The following is a 17347-nucleotide window of genomic DNA, read 5'->3' on the forward strand; positions in this document are numbered from 1 at the left end:
TTCACTGTGCTTCGATTCTTACATGTCTTCCAAAGTTTCTCTGAATTCTTCCTATTCATATTTTCTTAGGGCACAGTAATATTTCATCACATTCCTGTATCATAGTTTGTTCATTTCCAAACAGATAATCATACACTTTTTTTTCCCCAAAAAGCAACACTTTCTGGTATTTAATTTTGTGTGAGAGGTCATTTTATTTTTTTCTTAATTTGTTGTTAGTTACATCAAAATTCCCATGTATCGAACCTCCTTCCCTTCCCTCCCCACAATAGAAAAGGCATCAGTTCACACACACACACACACACACACACACACACACACACACACACACGTATGTATATATAAACTATGCGTGTTTCTATTTATCAGTTCTTTCTCTGGAGGTAAACATTCATAAGCTATTCTTCAAACATTAATACTATAATTGTATATAATGCTCTTGGTTCTACATCATTTCACTTTTCATAATTTTATATAGGTTTTTCTATTTTTTAATTAATCTGCTAGGCATTTCTTGGAGTGCAGACTGTCCACTTTCTTTTTTGTTTGGTTGGATTTTTGCTACTACAGAAAAGTGTTCCTGTGTTTCTGACCCAAGAGCTTCATTTTGCAGATAAGCAGATAAAGAAGAGCCTTATGTCCAGAAAGGTCAAGTTATTTGCCCCAGATATTTGAGGAAAGTTTCAGAGAATGTTGACAGGAAATGGGAAATAGACAAACAAAATTGAGATCCTATACAAATTTAGGTCTTTGATTTTTTTAAATAGTGCCTTATACAGAGGATCACAAAAGATAAAATGAAAACGTTCTATTATATAAAATTAAAGTTTTGCACAAACAAAATCAATGCAGTTAAAATTAGAAAGGAAAACATATAACTGAGGGGAGGTCAATCTCTGTGAAAAGTTTCATATCCAAGGTATATAAGGAACTGATTCAAATCTATAAGAATAAGAACCATGCTGTGAGCTGACTGTTTCCAAGGAAGAAATCCAAGCAATTAACTATCATTGACAGGAGAGGGGATGCTTCAGTCTAGTAATAATTAGAAAAATGCAATTAAAGAAACTCTGAGGGTCTACCTCACGTTAGATTGGCAAATATAGAAAAAGTGGAAAATGAAAGATGTCAAGGGGACTTCAGAAAACAGATACACTAATGCACTGTTGGTGAAGCTATAAATTGGTCTAATTATTCTGGAAAATAATTTAGAACTGTACCCCAAAAGCCACTATATTATATATTGCTTTTTACCCAGTAATATACCATTACTAAGCCTACCCCTGAGAGAAAGAAAAGGACCCAGATATTTATAGTAGCTCTTTTTATAGTGACAAAGAATCAAAAAATAAGGGGTATCTACCAATTGGGGAATAACTAAACAAATGATCAAATATTAGTAGAATAAAGTATTATTTCATCATAAGAAATTACTAAATTGATAGTTTCAGTGGAACCTGTAAAAAACTCTTTGAACTAATACACATTAAAGTGAGCAGACCCAGAAGAAAATTTATATGACAACTTCATAAAGAAATCAACTCTGAAAGATTTTCAAACTGTTCAATGCTGTAATAAATCATGTTTCTATAATAATGTTGTATGCTCTCCACCTGAAAAAGAGGCTTTGGACTCGGGGTTCAGAATGAGATATATTCTTAGACATGAGCAATGAAGGAATTTATTCCACCTGACTGTGCATATTTGTTATGGGGGGGGTTGTTTTTTTCTTATTTTCTTATTGTTATTCAGTGACAGACAGGAAATAGAAGTGGTAAGGAGAAAAAAATACTTGTTCGTTGGGAGAAGGGAAAGTAAGAGATACCACAAAAATACAAATAATGATATTGTGACTATTTTTAATAAGAATACTACCAAGCTTCCTGATGGATGATAAGAGCCCTGAGCTCCTGTCCTAGTTTGCTTCTGTTGACAACTAGTAAAAGAATCAGCATCCTTACTCCCAATAATTTTATCTATATGATATATGATATATATGATATATGATAATAGAAATGAGTTATCTATTATGAATGTGTATTGGCTTCTGGCTCCTTATCCTCAAATGTCTTCTTTTTCTGTGGATGTGCCACATAATCTAATCAAAAGGTCATTTGCATTTAGTTTATACCCCATAGTCAGTCCAAATGGTTAATGAAATAGAAAGAAGTATGGATTTAAATCTCAACTCAAGCACCTACTTGGTGCATTACCACAGTAAGTCACTGAAGTTCTATAAGCCTCAGTTTCCTCATATGTAATATTCATATTTTACCTTCAAGAGAGCACTTTATAAGCCTATATGTAAGGGTTTATAAGTGCTATATGAATGTGTTAATATTTAATAGAAATACTATGTAAATTATTATTGTTGTTGTTGTTGTTGTTGTTATTATGTGGCCCTTTTTTAATCAGGAGCAACACCAAAATTTCACTTATCTCTTCAGTTGAAATCTGACTATGATATCTGGAAATGGGAAGAACATTAACCCTTTAGGGAAATATTGCCAAATCTAAAATAACCTTACCCTTTCTAAGATATGTTTATAAATTACTTTATTCTTTTAAGCTTCCTTGGTATTCAGAATTATGCCCAAAGGGCTATAAAACTATGCATACCCTTTGACCCAGAAATACCACTCCTAGGTCTGTACCCCAAAGATATCAAAGAAAGATGCATGTGTACAAAAATATTTATAGCAGCTCTTTTTTTGGTGGCAAAGAATTAGAAATTGAAGGGATGCCATCAATTGGGGAATGGTTGAACAAGTTGTGGCATATGATTATGATGGAATACTATTGTGCTATAAGAAATGATGAGCAAAGTAGTTTCAGAAAAACCTGGGGGGCAGCTGGGTAGCTCAGTGGATTGAGAACCAGGCCTAGAGACTAGAGGTCCTAGGTTCAAATCTGGCCTCAGACACTTCCCAGCTGTGTGACCCTGGGCAAGTCACTTGACCCCCATTGCCTACCCTTACCACTCTTCTGCCTTAGAGCCAATACACAGTATTGACTCCAAGACGGAAGGTAAGGATTAAAAAAAAAAAAAGAAAAGAAAAGAAAAGAAAAGAAAAACCTGGAAAAATTTATATGAACTGATGCAAATCAAAGTGAGTACCAGGAGAACATTGTACACAGTAATAGCAATATTACTAATAGTAATAGTAATCCTCCATTACATGATCAACTATGAAAGACATAACTACTTTGGATTAATGATTCAAGACAATTCCAAAAGACCAGTGTTGAAAAAATACTACCTAAGGGCAGCTATTGACTCTAAAATGGAAGGTAAGAGTTTAATGTATATATAGACATATATATTACCTACCTCCAGAGAGAGAACTGATGAACTTTGAGTGCAAACTGAAGCATACTTTTAAGTTTTTGTTTATGTTTCTTACTTTTTTTCTGTAACATGGCTAATATGGATACATATTTTGCATGACTTCACATGTATAATTGACATCAGTAAAAAACAACAGCAACCTTTCCTCTTAGAATCAATGTAAAATAGTGGTTCCAAGGCAGAAGAATGGTAATAGCTAGGCAAAGGGGGTTATGGGTTGCCCAGAGCTACACAGCTAGGAAGTATCTTAAGATCAAATTTGAACCCAGGACCTCCCATCTCTAGGTCTGGCTCTCAATCCACTGAGCCATCTCCTGCCCCCGAATTGATATTATATTGATTGCCTTCTCAGTGGGTGGGCGATGGGTGGGAGAGAGGAAGAGAATTTGGAAATCAACATTTTTTTAATGGAAGAAAGAAAACAAAATTTTAAAAAACTTCCTCAGTATTTGTTTCTGAGTTTCCAGATTCATGCCCATCATTTTTTATTTATGGATGTAGAAATGAAACCTCTAAATGGGAAAGTGCACCTTTAGCTGCCATGAAAAAAACCTAGGAAATTTGATACCTCATTTTTCAGACTACACTGGTATAATTTCTCCCAGCAGCCAGCCCAACCATTAAATTTGACTACTTCAAGATCATAGGATCATAACTGTGAAAGACTAAACTATCATCAACAAAACAAGGTTCCAAGAAAACCCTAAGGGACTCATGCTGGTTTTTAAAAAGGCTAACTATAGCCAAAGAAGGCACTGTTTGATTGTAAATCAAAGAGCACTGTCCTTCACTTTATTTTCTTCATGAGTTTTTTGCTGTGTGTGTGATATATCTTCATTCACAAATGGGGAATATGGAAATATGTATTGTATGAAGTACTAATATAACCTATATCAGACTATTTACCTCTTCAGGGAGGGGTGAGAGGAAGGAGGGAGAAAATCTGAATCACAAAATATCAGAAAACAATTCTCAAAAACTGTTTCTACATGTAATTGAAAAAAAATCAATTTAAAAAATCATAGGATCATAAAATTAGACCTAAAGAAGACTTTGGAGATTATCAGTTTATCATAAGAGTTAGAACTTAGAGTTCATCTGACCCAACCACTCCATTTTACAGATGAGGAAACTGAGACCCTGAAAAATACCCAGAGAGATTAAGTGACTTATCAAAGACTATATTCAAACCCAGATCTATTTACCTCAAATCCAATGCCCAGCTCTTCGTACGTGAATGATGCTTTGCAATTTTCCAGGAATATTCACATATATGATCTTACTTGATCCTCACAAAACTGACAATTGAACAGGATGGCTGTCAAACTCATTTTTTACAGATAAGGAAAAGTATGATGCTTTAAGGTTCAAAATGACTTCACCATAGTCACATAGCTACCTTAGATTTTCTGATTCTTTCTTCACTATTCTTTCCACAATCACTAAATTGGTTATTAAATTACCACTGAAAAGCTGAAGTAGACATCATCTTTGATCAGTGTGAACACTTGATCATAAAATCAACATAAAACTGTTATTGGCAGATAAACTGAATGAAAACTGGGATATGCTTTTTTTTTAATGTAGAGAGTGACTAATATGAAAGTTATCAGGTCTTACCACTTTGGCTACTACCCAACCCAGAAGATTTTGCCTATTGAGAAAGCTATAGTTATTATTTACTGGGTCAATATTAAATGTGTAATTTGCTTTCAGATTACTGTGACAGTCATTGTCATTCTTGCTGCTGCTAAGATGTGTCCTGTACCTTTGTGGGTACATTTCACCTGTGGATGGCAAAATGACTATTATTTCAGATATAAACTCAAGCCAAAATAAAGGGGGAGGCAAATCTCACCTCCCTGTTCACCATATTACTAGGGGAAATCAGCTAGAATAGAAAGTGAGATTATTTTCAGAGGTGCTCACTCCATCTTTAGTGATCCAAAAAGTGTTTCATTCATACTTACTTTTAACATTTCCTAGTTAGCTAGTCATCAGGGTTTCACCCAGTGTCATGAAGGAATGTAAAGAGTTTTCCATATCAAACTGTTGAATATTTCCTGCCCAACTAGCAAACTTTATTAAAAATAATTTCTGTGTAAGCAGTTCAATTTGTTTAAGTTCCCCACTTTATACCTCATGGAGACTATTGCCTCAGTCTTGGATGTATTTTCTCACATCCTTGCTTAAGACCTTTGGGGAAACCTCTCCCCCAAATATGTTACTGAATTTTTTAAAAACCCTTTCATTTTCTTGAGTCATTTCCTTTTTTTTTTTTTTAAACCCTTAACTTCGGTGCATTGTCTCATAGGTGGAAGAGTGGTAAGGGTGGGCAATGGGGGTCAAGTGACTTGCCCAGGGTCACACAGCTGGGAAGTGGCTGAGGCCAGATTTGAACCTAGGACCTCCTGTCTCTAGGCCTGATTCTCAATCCACTGAGCTACCCAGCTGCCCCATTGAGTCATTTCCTTTTGAAAAACAACTTTGCTTCCATAGTCTCAATCATAGGTGCAGTGAATGTGTGAACTAGAGAAAAATTCTTAGGCCATTTATTCATGAATTAATAGAATGTTGATATTCTAAGTGGGAAAAGGAATACTATTTAGTAGAAATTTTTGATTTTATATGTTGCCTGTCAAAATCACTGACTATTCCCAGTAAGAACTGAGGTATGGAGAAAAAGTAAAGCACTTAACCTTTCCAGGAAAATAACTTTCCCTCTCCATATACAGGATCCCCCAATATTTCTTTATTAGTCTCATTATCATGGGTATAGTAGCTGTCACTTTATTCAGAATTTAGTAATAATTGGTAATAATTCAGAATTTGGTAATAACTTTGTTGACACTAAAAGTTATCCTCACTTGAAAAGTCTAGGAAATCAGTGAATTTTTTAACATCTAAGGGATTCTTCCTCTATAATTCTTTAATCCAGAGTGTGAATAGGGTCTTTGCTACTACCACAATTGATCTTAGATTAAGATTAAGGAACATGGAAACGATCCAGAATCTCTGAATAAATACAGTTTCCTTGGACTGGCAGCTCAGTTAAAAGAAGAGTATACATGGTGATCCTTAGAATTTCCCTCAGAATCTAGAATTTTGGCTTAAGATTCATAATAAAGAACTAAGTTGTAACCTTGCTTGATTGAAGTATGGGGCAGAGAGTTTAAGTTTAAGTTTAAGCTACCTTTAGAAATCTTCACAGTATACTCATCCAGTTCATACATACCCAGACTAACCTGGGTTTGGTTTTAATTGTAGTTGTATGGGTAGGTGCTATTTGTGTCAAGCTGATGTGTTAAATTAACATGAGTGACTGAACAAGGGAAGTGTCTGAATACTTATTTCCATGTTTTTGTTGCTCCCTCAGGCACAAACAAGCAGTAGGAGTCAATGTAAAAATAAACCTGAGTAGCAAGTGGCCAACCAGTCAAGGGAGTATGCTGTTGGCCCAACAAAAAGATACACAAACACTGAACTAGAGGGAAGCCAAGAGAAGCTCCCTTTGTCATTCATAGTCAAAGCCAGTCCTCAGTTCTTTCTTCCTTGTCTAATTCCACGTGACAAGTGGTAGTTTCTTCCTCCTCTCTTGGCCATATCCTTATAATGAAATGGCTCTGATTTTATCTTCTCCCAATGATCCCAGTGGCTTTGAGTTGTGTCTCTGCCAAACAGCTGGAATGGGTTGGAACTTCTGAATAGAAGCAGATTTAATAAGGTAGGAACAGTAGGCAAGATGGTATATAGGTTCATTTAGTTTTGAATTTGTTTTTTCTCATCCAGAGTCCCAACCAATCCTGACTTTCCTAGAAGTATAGCCAGTAACCACTCACTTGCTACTACATTACTGATCACTTATACTACTGATAGTTTGAAAATTGGTTTAGACTGCCCCTGAGTCCTTGGGCACAGAGGTCTAGTGCTATGAGATCTGAGTAAAGCATCCCCTGGCTGAGCAGAACAGCCTACTTTTTTTTTAACCCATTTTATCTTAGTATCAATTCTAAGAGAGAAGAGAGCCAAGAGTGAGGCAAACAGGGTTAAGTGACTTGCCCAGGGTTATATAACTAGGAAGTATCTGAGGTCAGATTTGAACTCATGTCCTCTCAACTTCAAGTCTGGTGCTTTATCCATTATACGACCTAGCTGTCCCTACCTATTATTCTTAGTAGATGATGCTTTTAACAATATGGAACTTAGGGGGCAGCTGGGTGGCTCAGTGGCTGAGAACCAGGCCTACAGATGGAAGGTCCTGGGTTTAAATCTGGCCTCAGACACTTCCTAGCTGTGTGACCCTGGGCAGGTTACTTAACCCCCATACCCAGGCCTTTTCTCTCACTTGGAATGCCCTTTTCTCTGGGAACCCAGGCCCATTCCTTTAAGAGCTGACTCAAAACTTAGCTTCCTTGACCAGCTTACTCCCTATTCTAATGGGCAACTAGATGATGTAGTGAATAGAGGTCCAGACCTGGAGTCAGGAGAATCTAACTTCAGATCTGACCTCAAACACTTCCTAGCTGTGTGACGCTGGGCAAGTCACTTAACCCCCATTGCCTAGCACTTACAGGTCATCTGCCTTGAAACCAATATGTAGTATTGATTCTAAGATGGAAGGTAAGGGTTAAAAAAAAAAAAGTTAGGAATATGGTTCTCTCCCTTTGAGATGCTTATAATCCAAGACAGAAGGTAAGGGTTTGAAAAAATTAGGTTTTCTCCACAAAGAGTTAAAATGAGGAGGGTCTGGCCCACACCTTGGACTAAGTTATCCAATATCTACATATGCTAACACACACCCAAGCTGCACCATCTGCATTAGGGCCTAGAACAAGATGAAGTAACCGAGGGTATTCCTCACCTTTACTAGTACTTCTCCACAGCCCTCCTCCCTTACCTTGGTCCTCCAGATACCAAGGCATACCTACATGCATATAGGAGTTAGGGGGTTTTGGGGTGGACCACAGACTCCACATGAGGCAGTTGAGGAAAACCCCACATTCTCCAGGCCTGGGAAACCAGCTGCTCTAGTTTTGAGTCAGTTAGCAGAAGTAGGTTAGTAGTAAAAATAGAAAATCAAAAGCCCCAAATCATGTTCAGGTGCTAAAATCCAAGTGCCACCTTGGGACTGCTATACCTCGCACATTCTCACTTGTCAGACAATTGGAACTGAAAGATACAGATTTTTTTCCATGGAAATTGATTGGCAGAAAAATGAGGACATCCATTATCTCTGAGCTCTTTGACTAGCCCCAGCCCTTTGAGCCACCCAGCAAGCAGTGTGATCTCCATCTAAAAAGCAGAGATCACTACCATCCCTTCCCTCACAGTCGGCCTCTGCCTAGGCCAGCAGAGCCCAGAATCGCAGCACTGAGTATGCCTCTGACCTAGATGGGTGTTAGTTGATACAGTGGGACCTTGTCAGCTTCACACCCTACTGCCACGTTTACCCTGACTTCATCTTGAGTGTTTTAGTTCCTCTTTAGTCTCAGCCGTATTCGAGTCTAAGAATGCCTACCAACTTTGGGCTGACTGAGCCCTGAGTAACATGTCTACCAGGTAGAGCCAGATCTAAATTATAGAATAAAGGATGTTTACTTGAGCTTTCCCCTGCTTCCCCTTCTTGGCATTTCTCTGCTTTCTCCTGATGCCCCCACATCCACTTAGGTAACTGGCCTGGGTCTCACTCATTATTGTAGGCTCTTGCTCTCAGCGAACTATTAGCTAATCCCTTTTATTGTTGTTCAGTCATTTCAGTTGTGTCTGACTCTTTGTGACCCCATTGGGGATTTCCTTGGCAAAAACACTAGAGTGAGTTTGCCATTTCCTTTTTTACCTCATTTTACAGATGAGAAGATTGAGGCAAACAAGGTTAAGTGACTTGCACACAGCTGTTGAGTGTCTGAGGGCAGATTTGAACTTGGATTTTCCTGACTCCAGTTCCTTTTACCTTGTACAAACTAGCAGTGTGGTTGAACCCTTCCAAGGGCATTTACATTTTCACCAGGGATGCTCAAAAACCAAAATGCCTAAAGGAGCCTAAGGAATAGCCTTCTTAATGTAGAGGAGAGGCTTTGGAGAGAGTCCCACCCACAAGTGCAGCACACAGGCAGCAGCCGACTCATCTACCCAGAACTCCTAGAAGGAATTAATTATGTTTCTCACCATTGTCCTCTGTGGGACACTGGGAGAATTTGAGAGAACACATTGGCAGATGGTGAGAACACATACGTTTTGGCATTAGGTTGTTTTGGTTTTCCAGGTGGAGGGTGTTGGTGGCGCTACAGGAATTGTTCAGGTGTAACAGAGAGTTCAATTTATCTCATTCCACTTTCAGAAATTTCCGGAGCTGAAGTTCAAGTACGTGGAGGAGGAGCAGCCTGAGGAGTTCTTCATCCCCTACGTCTGGTCTCTTGTATACAACTCTGCTGTCGCCCTATACTGGAACCCACAGGACATCCAGTTATTCACAATGGATTCAGGCTGAGGGCCCAGGCCTGGCCTGCCCCTGTCCCTACCCCACCCCACCCCTTGCAAAGCAACTCTTCTAGTTACCTATTCCTGGAGGAGACAGGCCTGTGCACACTCTAGACCTGAAGCTTACAGAGAATGGAGCTTTCTAACCTTGTATAGTTTTTGACTTTGGAATTTCATATGAGACAGTAGGAGAGCGCCAAGTATAGAATATGGGACAAAAAAGAAAAAGACAAAAAACACGATAAGAATAAAAGTCTCCTGTATGATGTTTCATTTGGTTTCTCCACCGAAAACCTAGAGCTTATCCAGAGTTGATGCTTTATGAATTCCACTTAATACTGCTTACTCCTTGATTAAGTGTTCAGAGAGACTTTGGGCAGGGAGGGCATTGTTTGGGTTTTTTTAATGCTAAGAATGGGTAAAGGAGAAAAGCCAAGCTAACAAGCTAACTGAACAGGTATTCAGGGAAATGAAACTTAAAGCATATAGATCTGGTTACCTTTCAAAGAGGCCTCCTTTTAACCAGCTTTGTGTATCTATTTGCCTTTGCTTCTACGCAAACCATTCTCCCAAAGAAGGAAAAGTACTCCTTGCACTAAAGCAGCCCTCGTTCTCTGAGTGGGAAGTAAAATAGAGGCCAGGGTGATGCCTGGCGAATCTGCTAACCATCTATTGGTCATTGGGGGAAGAGGTTAATTTCAAAAGCAACTTATTTTGTTACTTTCAGTAGGTAGGAGAAGAAGCAGGAAAGATCAATTCAGTCCATTCAGTGAACATCGATAAGCTCCAGGTTAGTCACCCTGCTAGGCTGGAGTTACAGAGATGGAAATCACTGCAAACCCCACCACCCCTTGTCTTGGGAATCAAGCCTGATAAAGGGAAACAGCCATGTACACAGATAATTGAGTCAGGATAGAGTGAAGGCTAAACAAAGGGCCACAAGAGATTTAAAGAAGACTGTTGCAGCCAGGGTAGGATTAGAGAGGCCTTTATGGTGGAGGTGGCCCTAATGGCCAAATCCCTTTGAAGACAAAAAGCATGTGTTTCTCTTCCCATTGGATGAGAAAACCTCCCCACTTGCATCCCTACACTGAGCCACTGATTCAACCAAAGAGAGGAAGCTCAGGAAGGAGCTCCCTAATGGAAGCACTAGGCACAGCAATGGGCATTTTGGCTACCATCTAACTTAAGCATCCATCATGTGCAACGCGTCCATCTTAGAAGCTGTACACAAGAATGTGTTTCATTATAACTTGGGAGAAAAGCAGGGGGAAATCCAAACCAGTACCATTTTTTTGAAGATGTTTAATAAACTATCACTTTTCAACCAAGACAGCAAAATGCTAGGCAGATAATGTTAGAAATGATTCTCCTTTTCAAAGCTAATATCATTTGGTGAATTTCTGGACATCTCCTTACTTCAGGATCAAACTAAACTTGGGCCTACTGGCTTTTTTAGATGACCCTCTGGCCAGCTTTCCTCATTGAGACCTTAAAAAAGGGTCAGATACATTGGGAGAACTGACATTGGTATAGAGCTTTCTGCCATCAGGCTCCTTTCATCTCTTACCTAATTTGAGCCTCCCAACAGCCACAGGAGTTAGAGCAGGTGGCATCATCTGCTTTTTGAGTCCCATCACCCAGAAGCAATGACACTCTCCATGCTGACCTAGTTAGTGGCAGAGTGAGAACTTGAACCCAAGTATTCTCTGGTCAACCAGTATCCTGCCTCCTTGGGACTATTCCTTTGTTTCTCCTATGGAAACTGTCTCTTTTAGGTAAGCATACATAGGTATCAGTGTATGACAGACAAAAACACTCAACTTAGCATCCCCAGAAAAGAATATTCTTAGTTACTTTCCCCTTAGATCTCTGGCTCTGAGAAAGAGGAACAGCAGTGTTCTCTTTGTAGAAAGAGGAAATCATACTTAAGCAGAAGTAATATGAAGGTTGGTCTTGGAAAACGGTTCACAGCTTTGAAAGCAATGTGCAGAATGGTTTTGTGGGCTGGTTTGATTCTTGTCCTTTCCCCATTGGAGGCACCAATAAGAGATGTTTGGCAAGGCTGCCCTACCTTTCCCAAACCCCCAAGATCTGGGATCTAGATAGGACTGTTGGGCCCTCACCAAAGAATAGGGGAAAAGTTACATAAGGGCTCCAGCAAGAGGAATTCATGACTATCCCAAGCTCAGCAGCCTTGCTGGTCATTAAAGCTAGGGAATCAAAGGAGGCAATAGATATAGCCAGGCTGCCAAGCTCTCACCCTCCCCCCACCATCTGGCCTTGCTGAGCTGATGTTCTCTTGAGCTTAAGAGGAGCAAGTTGGTGCCCCAACAAATCATTTTCTTTCTGTCTCTCTTTTTTAATTAACCACACAGTGGAGGGATTCAGCAGGCCAGCAACACAGCTGGGGCCAAAGCCTCCAACTTAAGCTGGAGAAAGGGACAATTACCAGAACTACATTGCAGCCTGAGGAGTGGTAGAGGCTGGGAGCCAAAATGCATGAGTAGGCCAGGCTCCTCACCCACGCTCACCCCTGCGCCACTGTCCCTCACTCAGCTCTGAAAAGCCAGTCACCTAGATACCCTTCCTTCCTTACTCTGTGTGAGAGACTTATTATCTCATAATAAAAATGAGGTAAATAATTCAGATTGCTCTTGTATTCATTTTGCATGCCAATTTGCTTGCAATGCATGATGCAGTGGAAAGAGTAGTCGTAATCTTTTTTAGTTACTTTACACATAGTAGGAGATAATAAAATTATACTTTTTCTACTGGGCAGGGCTCCCATGCTTAGGTGGAAATTGTTTCCCTCTTATTTTGGCCAAAAGAATGAAGCTGTGATAAAACATAGTTTTTGTTCGATGCAGCACTCTGTCACAACATTTATTTTTATGCCTTTTCTTCCCTTTCAAAGGTTCATTCCCTATCCGAGTTAAGGCCTTAGCTGGGGTGTTAAGAAAAAGAAGAGCAAAACTTCACTTTGACCAACTCGCCTCCCCAACCTTCTGTGATTAGTAAAATTGTACTTATTAAGTGGAATATAACTCATAGTTCAAAAGTTTGTTAGGATATGTGCACTCACCTTTTCTTCCTTTGAATGCAGAGTATATATATTGTTGAAGAGGGATGACAAAGTTCAACCAGCAGTTAATATTGCTTAGGAGCCCAGAACTGGCAGAACAGTCAAAGGCAGGAGGCAAAGGGATGGAGAATTAGGAAAAGCTGTATAAATGAAATACGGAGGAATCTCAGGACAAAAAGAATATTGTGCCAGTCCCCCATTCAGAAGCATTGAGAAAGAAGGAATATAAAGCAAAGGGAAGGAAAAAACACATTGGGGAAAAAAAAAACAGCTTTCCATGACCTTCCTCAAATGCATGCTTATGAAAGAAATTGACCCAGTATACAAGCTTGAGATTCTACTTTGTGTAGGATTCAAGCCAAATATGCCATTTTACAAGGCGAGTCTCAGTAACTCAGACAGCTTGAGGGAAGCCCAGCTTCCTGAGGTTTGTGATTTATTATGTCCTGTGAGGCTGGGTCACTCTTCAATGCCTAATTATTGAGTTATGAAACTTATTGTCATCTAACAAGTCAATAGAGTGCTGGGCTTGGAATCAAGAAGACAGAGTACAAATTCTGCCTCAGACACTTCCTAGCTATGTAACCCTGGACAACTTTCTGGTTTCTTTATTCATCATCTATAAAATAGAGATGAGAATAATAGCACCTACCTCCCAGGATTGTTGTATCGAGATAATTATGAAGTGCTTAGCACAGTACCTAGAACATGGTAAGTGCTATAAATAAATGTCATGTTTTATTATCTTTTTTTAAAAACCTTATCTTTCATCTTAGACACAATACTATATTTTGATTCTAAAACAGAAGTATGTAAGGGTCAGGAAACTGGAGTTATGTGACTTGCTCTGGGTCACATTGCTAGGAAACATCTTGAGGTCAAATTTGAACCCAGGACTTCCAATTTTCTGGCCTGGTTCTCAATCCAATGACCCGCCTAGCTGTTCCTTATTATCTATTTTTTTAACCCCTTACCTTCTGTCTTAGAGTTAATATTTGGGGGGGCAGAGGAGAGCAGCTTGGGTGACTCAGTGGATTGAGAGCCACCCTGGGGTTGCCCTGCCCTAGTTATTATTCTGATCTATGACTCTCCTTGAAGGCATTTAGGTGGCACAGGAGATAGAGTGCTAGGCCTGGAATCAGGAAGACTCAGCTTCCTGATTTCAAATATTAGCTGTTGGCTTCAGTTTCCTCATCTGTTAAGTGAGCTGGAGAATGAAATGGCAAACCACTCCAGTATCTTTTGAAGAAAATCCTAAATGGATTCACAAAGAATTGGACATGATTGAACAAATGCTCCTTGAAGACCTCAAGTGAGAGGAAACCCATTGCCTCTGTAGCTGGAGTTACTTCCTAAATTTTTTTTTTTTAGCTTTTCTTTACACTAAGTTTATGTCTCCCTCTTTGCAACTTCTACCCATTGTTCCTTGTTCTAACTTCTTAGGGCCAAGCTAAAGAAGTCAATTCTTCTTCCATAGGAGAGCCTTCAGGTATTGAAGATACCAATTGTGTTGCCTCGAGTCTTTTCTAGAGGAAACATCCCTAATTCTATCAGTGCTCCTGTCTTCTTACCAATTCCATTGTTTCTTCCAAATGGGCTTCCATATATCAATGACCTGAATACAGTGCTCTATTGGTGGCCCCGTCAAATAGACTACTTGCTGACACTTGCTTCTTTAATTTATGCCATCTGAGACCCCCTTTCTGATTGTTGTCATGCTGCCAACTCACCAAGCTGGCAATCATCTAAATAACCCCTGGTTATGCTTGTTTCTTCTTCATATTATCTAGCTATGTCTCCCCCATTCTGTACTTATACAGTTGTTTGTTTGTTTTTTAAAGATGGTAAAAGAGTGGAGAGCTTGGAATATGATATTAGGAAAGGCAAAGGATCTGGAATTACAACCAAAAATAACCTATTCAGCAAATTGAGTACAATATAATCCTTCAGGAAGAAAAAATTATTTAATGAAATAGGACTTTTAAGCATTCTTGTTGAAAAGATTAGATTTTAAATGAAATTTTGGCTTTTCAATTCAAGACTCAAGAAAAGCATAAAAGAAAATATGAAAGAAAAAGTATAAGATACTCAATAAGTTCAACCTGTTTATATTCCTATATGGGAAGATGATCTGTAAAACTCCTCAGAACTTTATTATTAGGGTAGTTTAAAAGCCTAGCAGAAGACATGGGAATGAGTTAATTATGTTGTGAAGATCTAAAAAAAAAGAATGGATAAGAAAGTGGGATGCCCTGGGAGAAGAGGGAAGGGAAAGAAAAAAAATGAGGAAAATTATCTTACAAAAAAGAGAACCAAAAGGAAGAGCTTTTACAGTGGAGTGGGAAATGGTAAGGAATCGAGCAACACATTAACCCCACTCTCATCTTAAATGGTCCAAAGAAGGAAGACTATTTATACTTGATTGAATAAAGGAATATATCTTGCCCAACTGGGAAATAGGAAGGGAAAGAGATAAAAAGGAGGCAGGGTTAAGGAAAGCAATGGTCAGAAGCAAAATAGACTTTCGAGGAAAGATTGGGCAAAGAGAGAAGGATAACAAAGGGTAAACTAAGTAGCACAGTGGATAGTAGGAAGGATCTCAATTCAAATATGGATTCAGTTACTTCCTAGCTGTGTGACCTTGGGCAAGTCAGTTAACCCCAAATGCATAAACCTTACCACTCCTCTGCCTTGGAACCAGTACCAAAAAGTTAGACATGATAGCCCTTTGGAGTAAATTTAATGGGAATAGAAAGGAGCATATCTTTTTCTCAACTGCACATGGCATCTTCACCAACATTATCTATGTATTAGGGCATAAAAACTTCACAAACATGCAGAAAGGCAGAAATATTAGATGCACCCTTTTCAGATCATAATTCAATAAAAATTATAGTCAAAGGGGCAGCTAGGTGTCTCAGTAGATTGAGAGCCAGGCCTAGAGAAAGTCCTAGGTGAAACCCCATTGCCTAGCCCTTACTGCTCTTCTGCCTTGGAACCAATACACAGTATTGATTCTAAGAGGAAAGGTAAGAGTTTAAAAAAAAGTATAGTCAATAAAGGGTCATGGAAGCATAGATTAAAAAATTAATTGGAAACTAAATAATTAAATCCTAAAGAATGAGTCAAAGAACAAACCACAGGGTAAAAAATCAATAATTTCATCAAAAAGAATAACAATGAGACAGCATACCAAAATCTGTGGAATGCAGGCAAAGTGGTACTCGGGGGACAGTTTTATCTCTAAAGCTATATATCAAAAGAAAAAGAGAACAGACCAGTGAATTAGGAATGCAATTTTTAAAATTTTAAATCCTCCTCAATTTAACACAGAAATGTAAATCCTAAGAATGAGAGGAGAAATTAATAAAATTGAAAATAAAAAAGAAACATTGAACTAAAAAAAAAATTAAATGTAACTGAATTAGTGGTATTATTCTTAGGTAACCCAGTCCCCAGTTTTCTTTGCTATCAAATGAAAGGCTGGATTGGATTATACTGAGGGTCCCTTCTAGCTCAGGCATTCTATACTGCTGTTCATGGTTCTATCTTCTCTCTTCTCCTCACTTCTCTTCTCTTCTCTTCTCTTCTCTTCTCTTCTCTTCTCTTCTCTTCTCTTCTCTTCTCTTCTCTCTCTCTCCCTGTCTCTCTCTCTCTCTCTCTGTGTCTCTCTCTCCCTCCCTGCCTCTGTCTCCCTCTCTCTTTCTGTCACTCTCTCTCCCTTCCTCCCTCTGTGTGTGTGTCTCCCTTTCTCTCCCTCTCTCTCCCTCCCTGCCTGTCTCCTTCTCTCTTTCTGTCTCTCTGTCTGTCTCTGTGTCTCTGTCACACACACACACACACACACACACACACACACACACACACACACACTCATATCTAGGGAAAGCAGGTGCTCTCAACTTGTCTAAATATTATTGTCCTTTTTCATTTAAATGAATAGGAAAGGTTATCACAGCCAGTGAAAATAGGTGATTGTTAATTGCTTTTTGATTGGCTGATCTGGAGGCAAGTCTAAGAGCTCCAGCAAAGACCAGCAGCATTCTCTAGGTTTCTTCTCAGGCTTAAGGGCTATAACTGGCTAAGTCCTGAAAGGGCAGGTGTTTTCTTTATTAGAAGTTATGGTAACAATAACAGCAATGAAAAGGATAATGATGATGCAGGATATTTCCCATATCAACTCATTACCCCCTTCTACAGTACCCAAAATAAAGAAATAGAAAGGAGCATCCTCAATCCCCTCTTAAAAATGAAAGAAATTGGTCAAAATTCCTAGAAAGTAACAGACTTTCCAGTCTGTAGTCCCAAATCCTTTGTGTTATTCATAGGGAGAGGTCCAGAATGAGAAAGAGATATGCTCTGGGTTATACCAGGAGTCTTAGAAACATATGTCAGAACTGGAAAGGCCTTTAGAACACAGAATGTCAGATCTGGAAGGG

The 17347-nt window shown here is 39.0% G+C and overlaps 1 protein-coding gene across 1 annotated transcript in view; it reads left to right on the forward strand.

The window, feature by feature from the left end:
* Window positions 1–12475, forward strand: part of DYM (dymeclin) — a 600877-nt gene extending 588402 nt beyond the window's left edge. The window contains exon 18 of the mRNA XM_044664772.1: window positions 9687–12475. Within this exon, the coding sequence (XP_044520707.1) occupies window positions 9687–9836 (150 nt within the window). The 3' untranslated portion in view covers window positions 9837–12475. The remainder of the gene's footprint in view (window positions 1–9686) is intronic.
* The last annotated feature ends 4872 nt before the right edge of the window (window positions 12476–17347 follow it).

Source organism: Gracilinanus agilis, chromosome 1, assembly GCF_016433145.1.
Source record: "Gracilinanus agilis isolate LMUSP501 chromosome 1, AgileGrace, whole genome shotgun sequence".
Lineage (NCBI taxonomy): Eukaryota > Metazoa > Chordata > Mammalia > Didelphimorphia > Didelphidae > Gracilinanus > Gracilinanus agilis.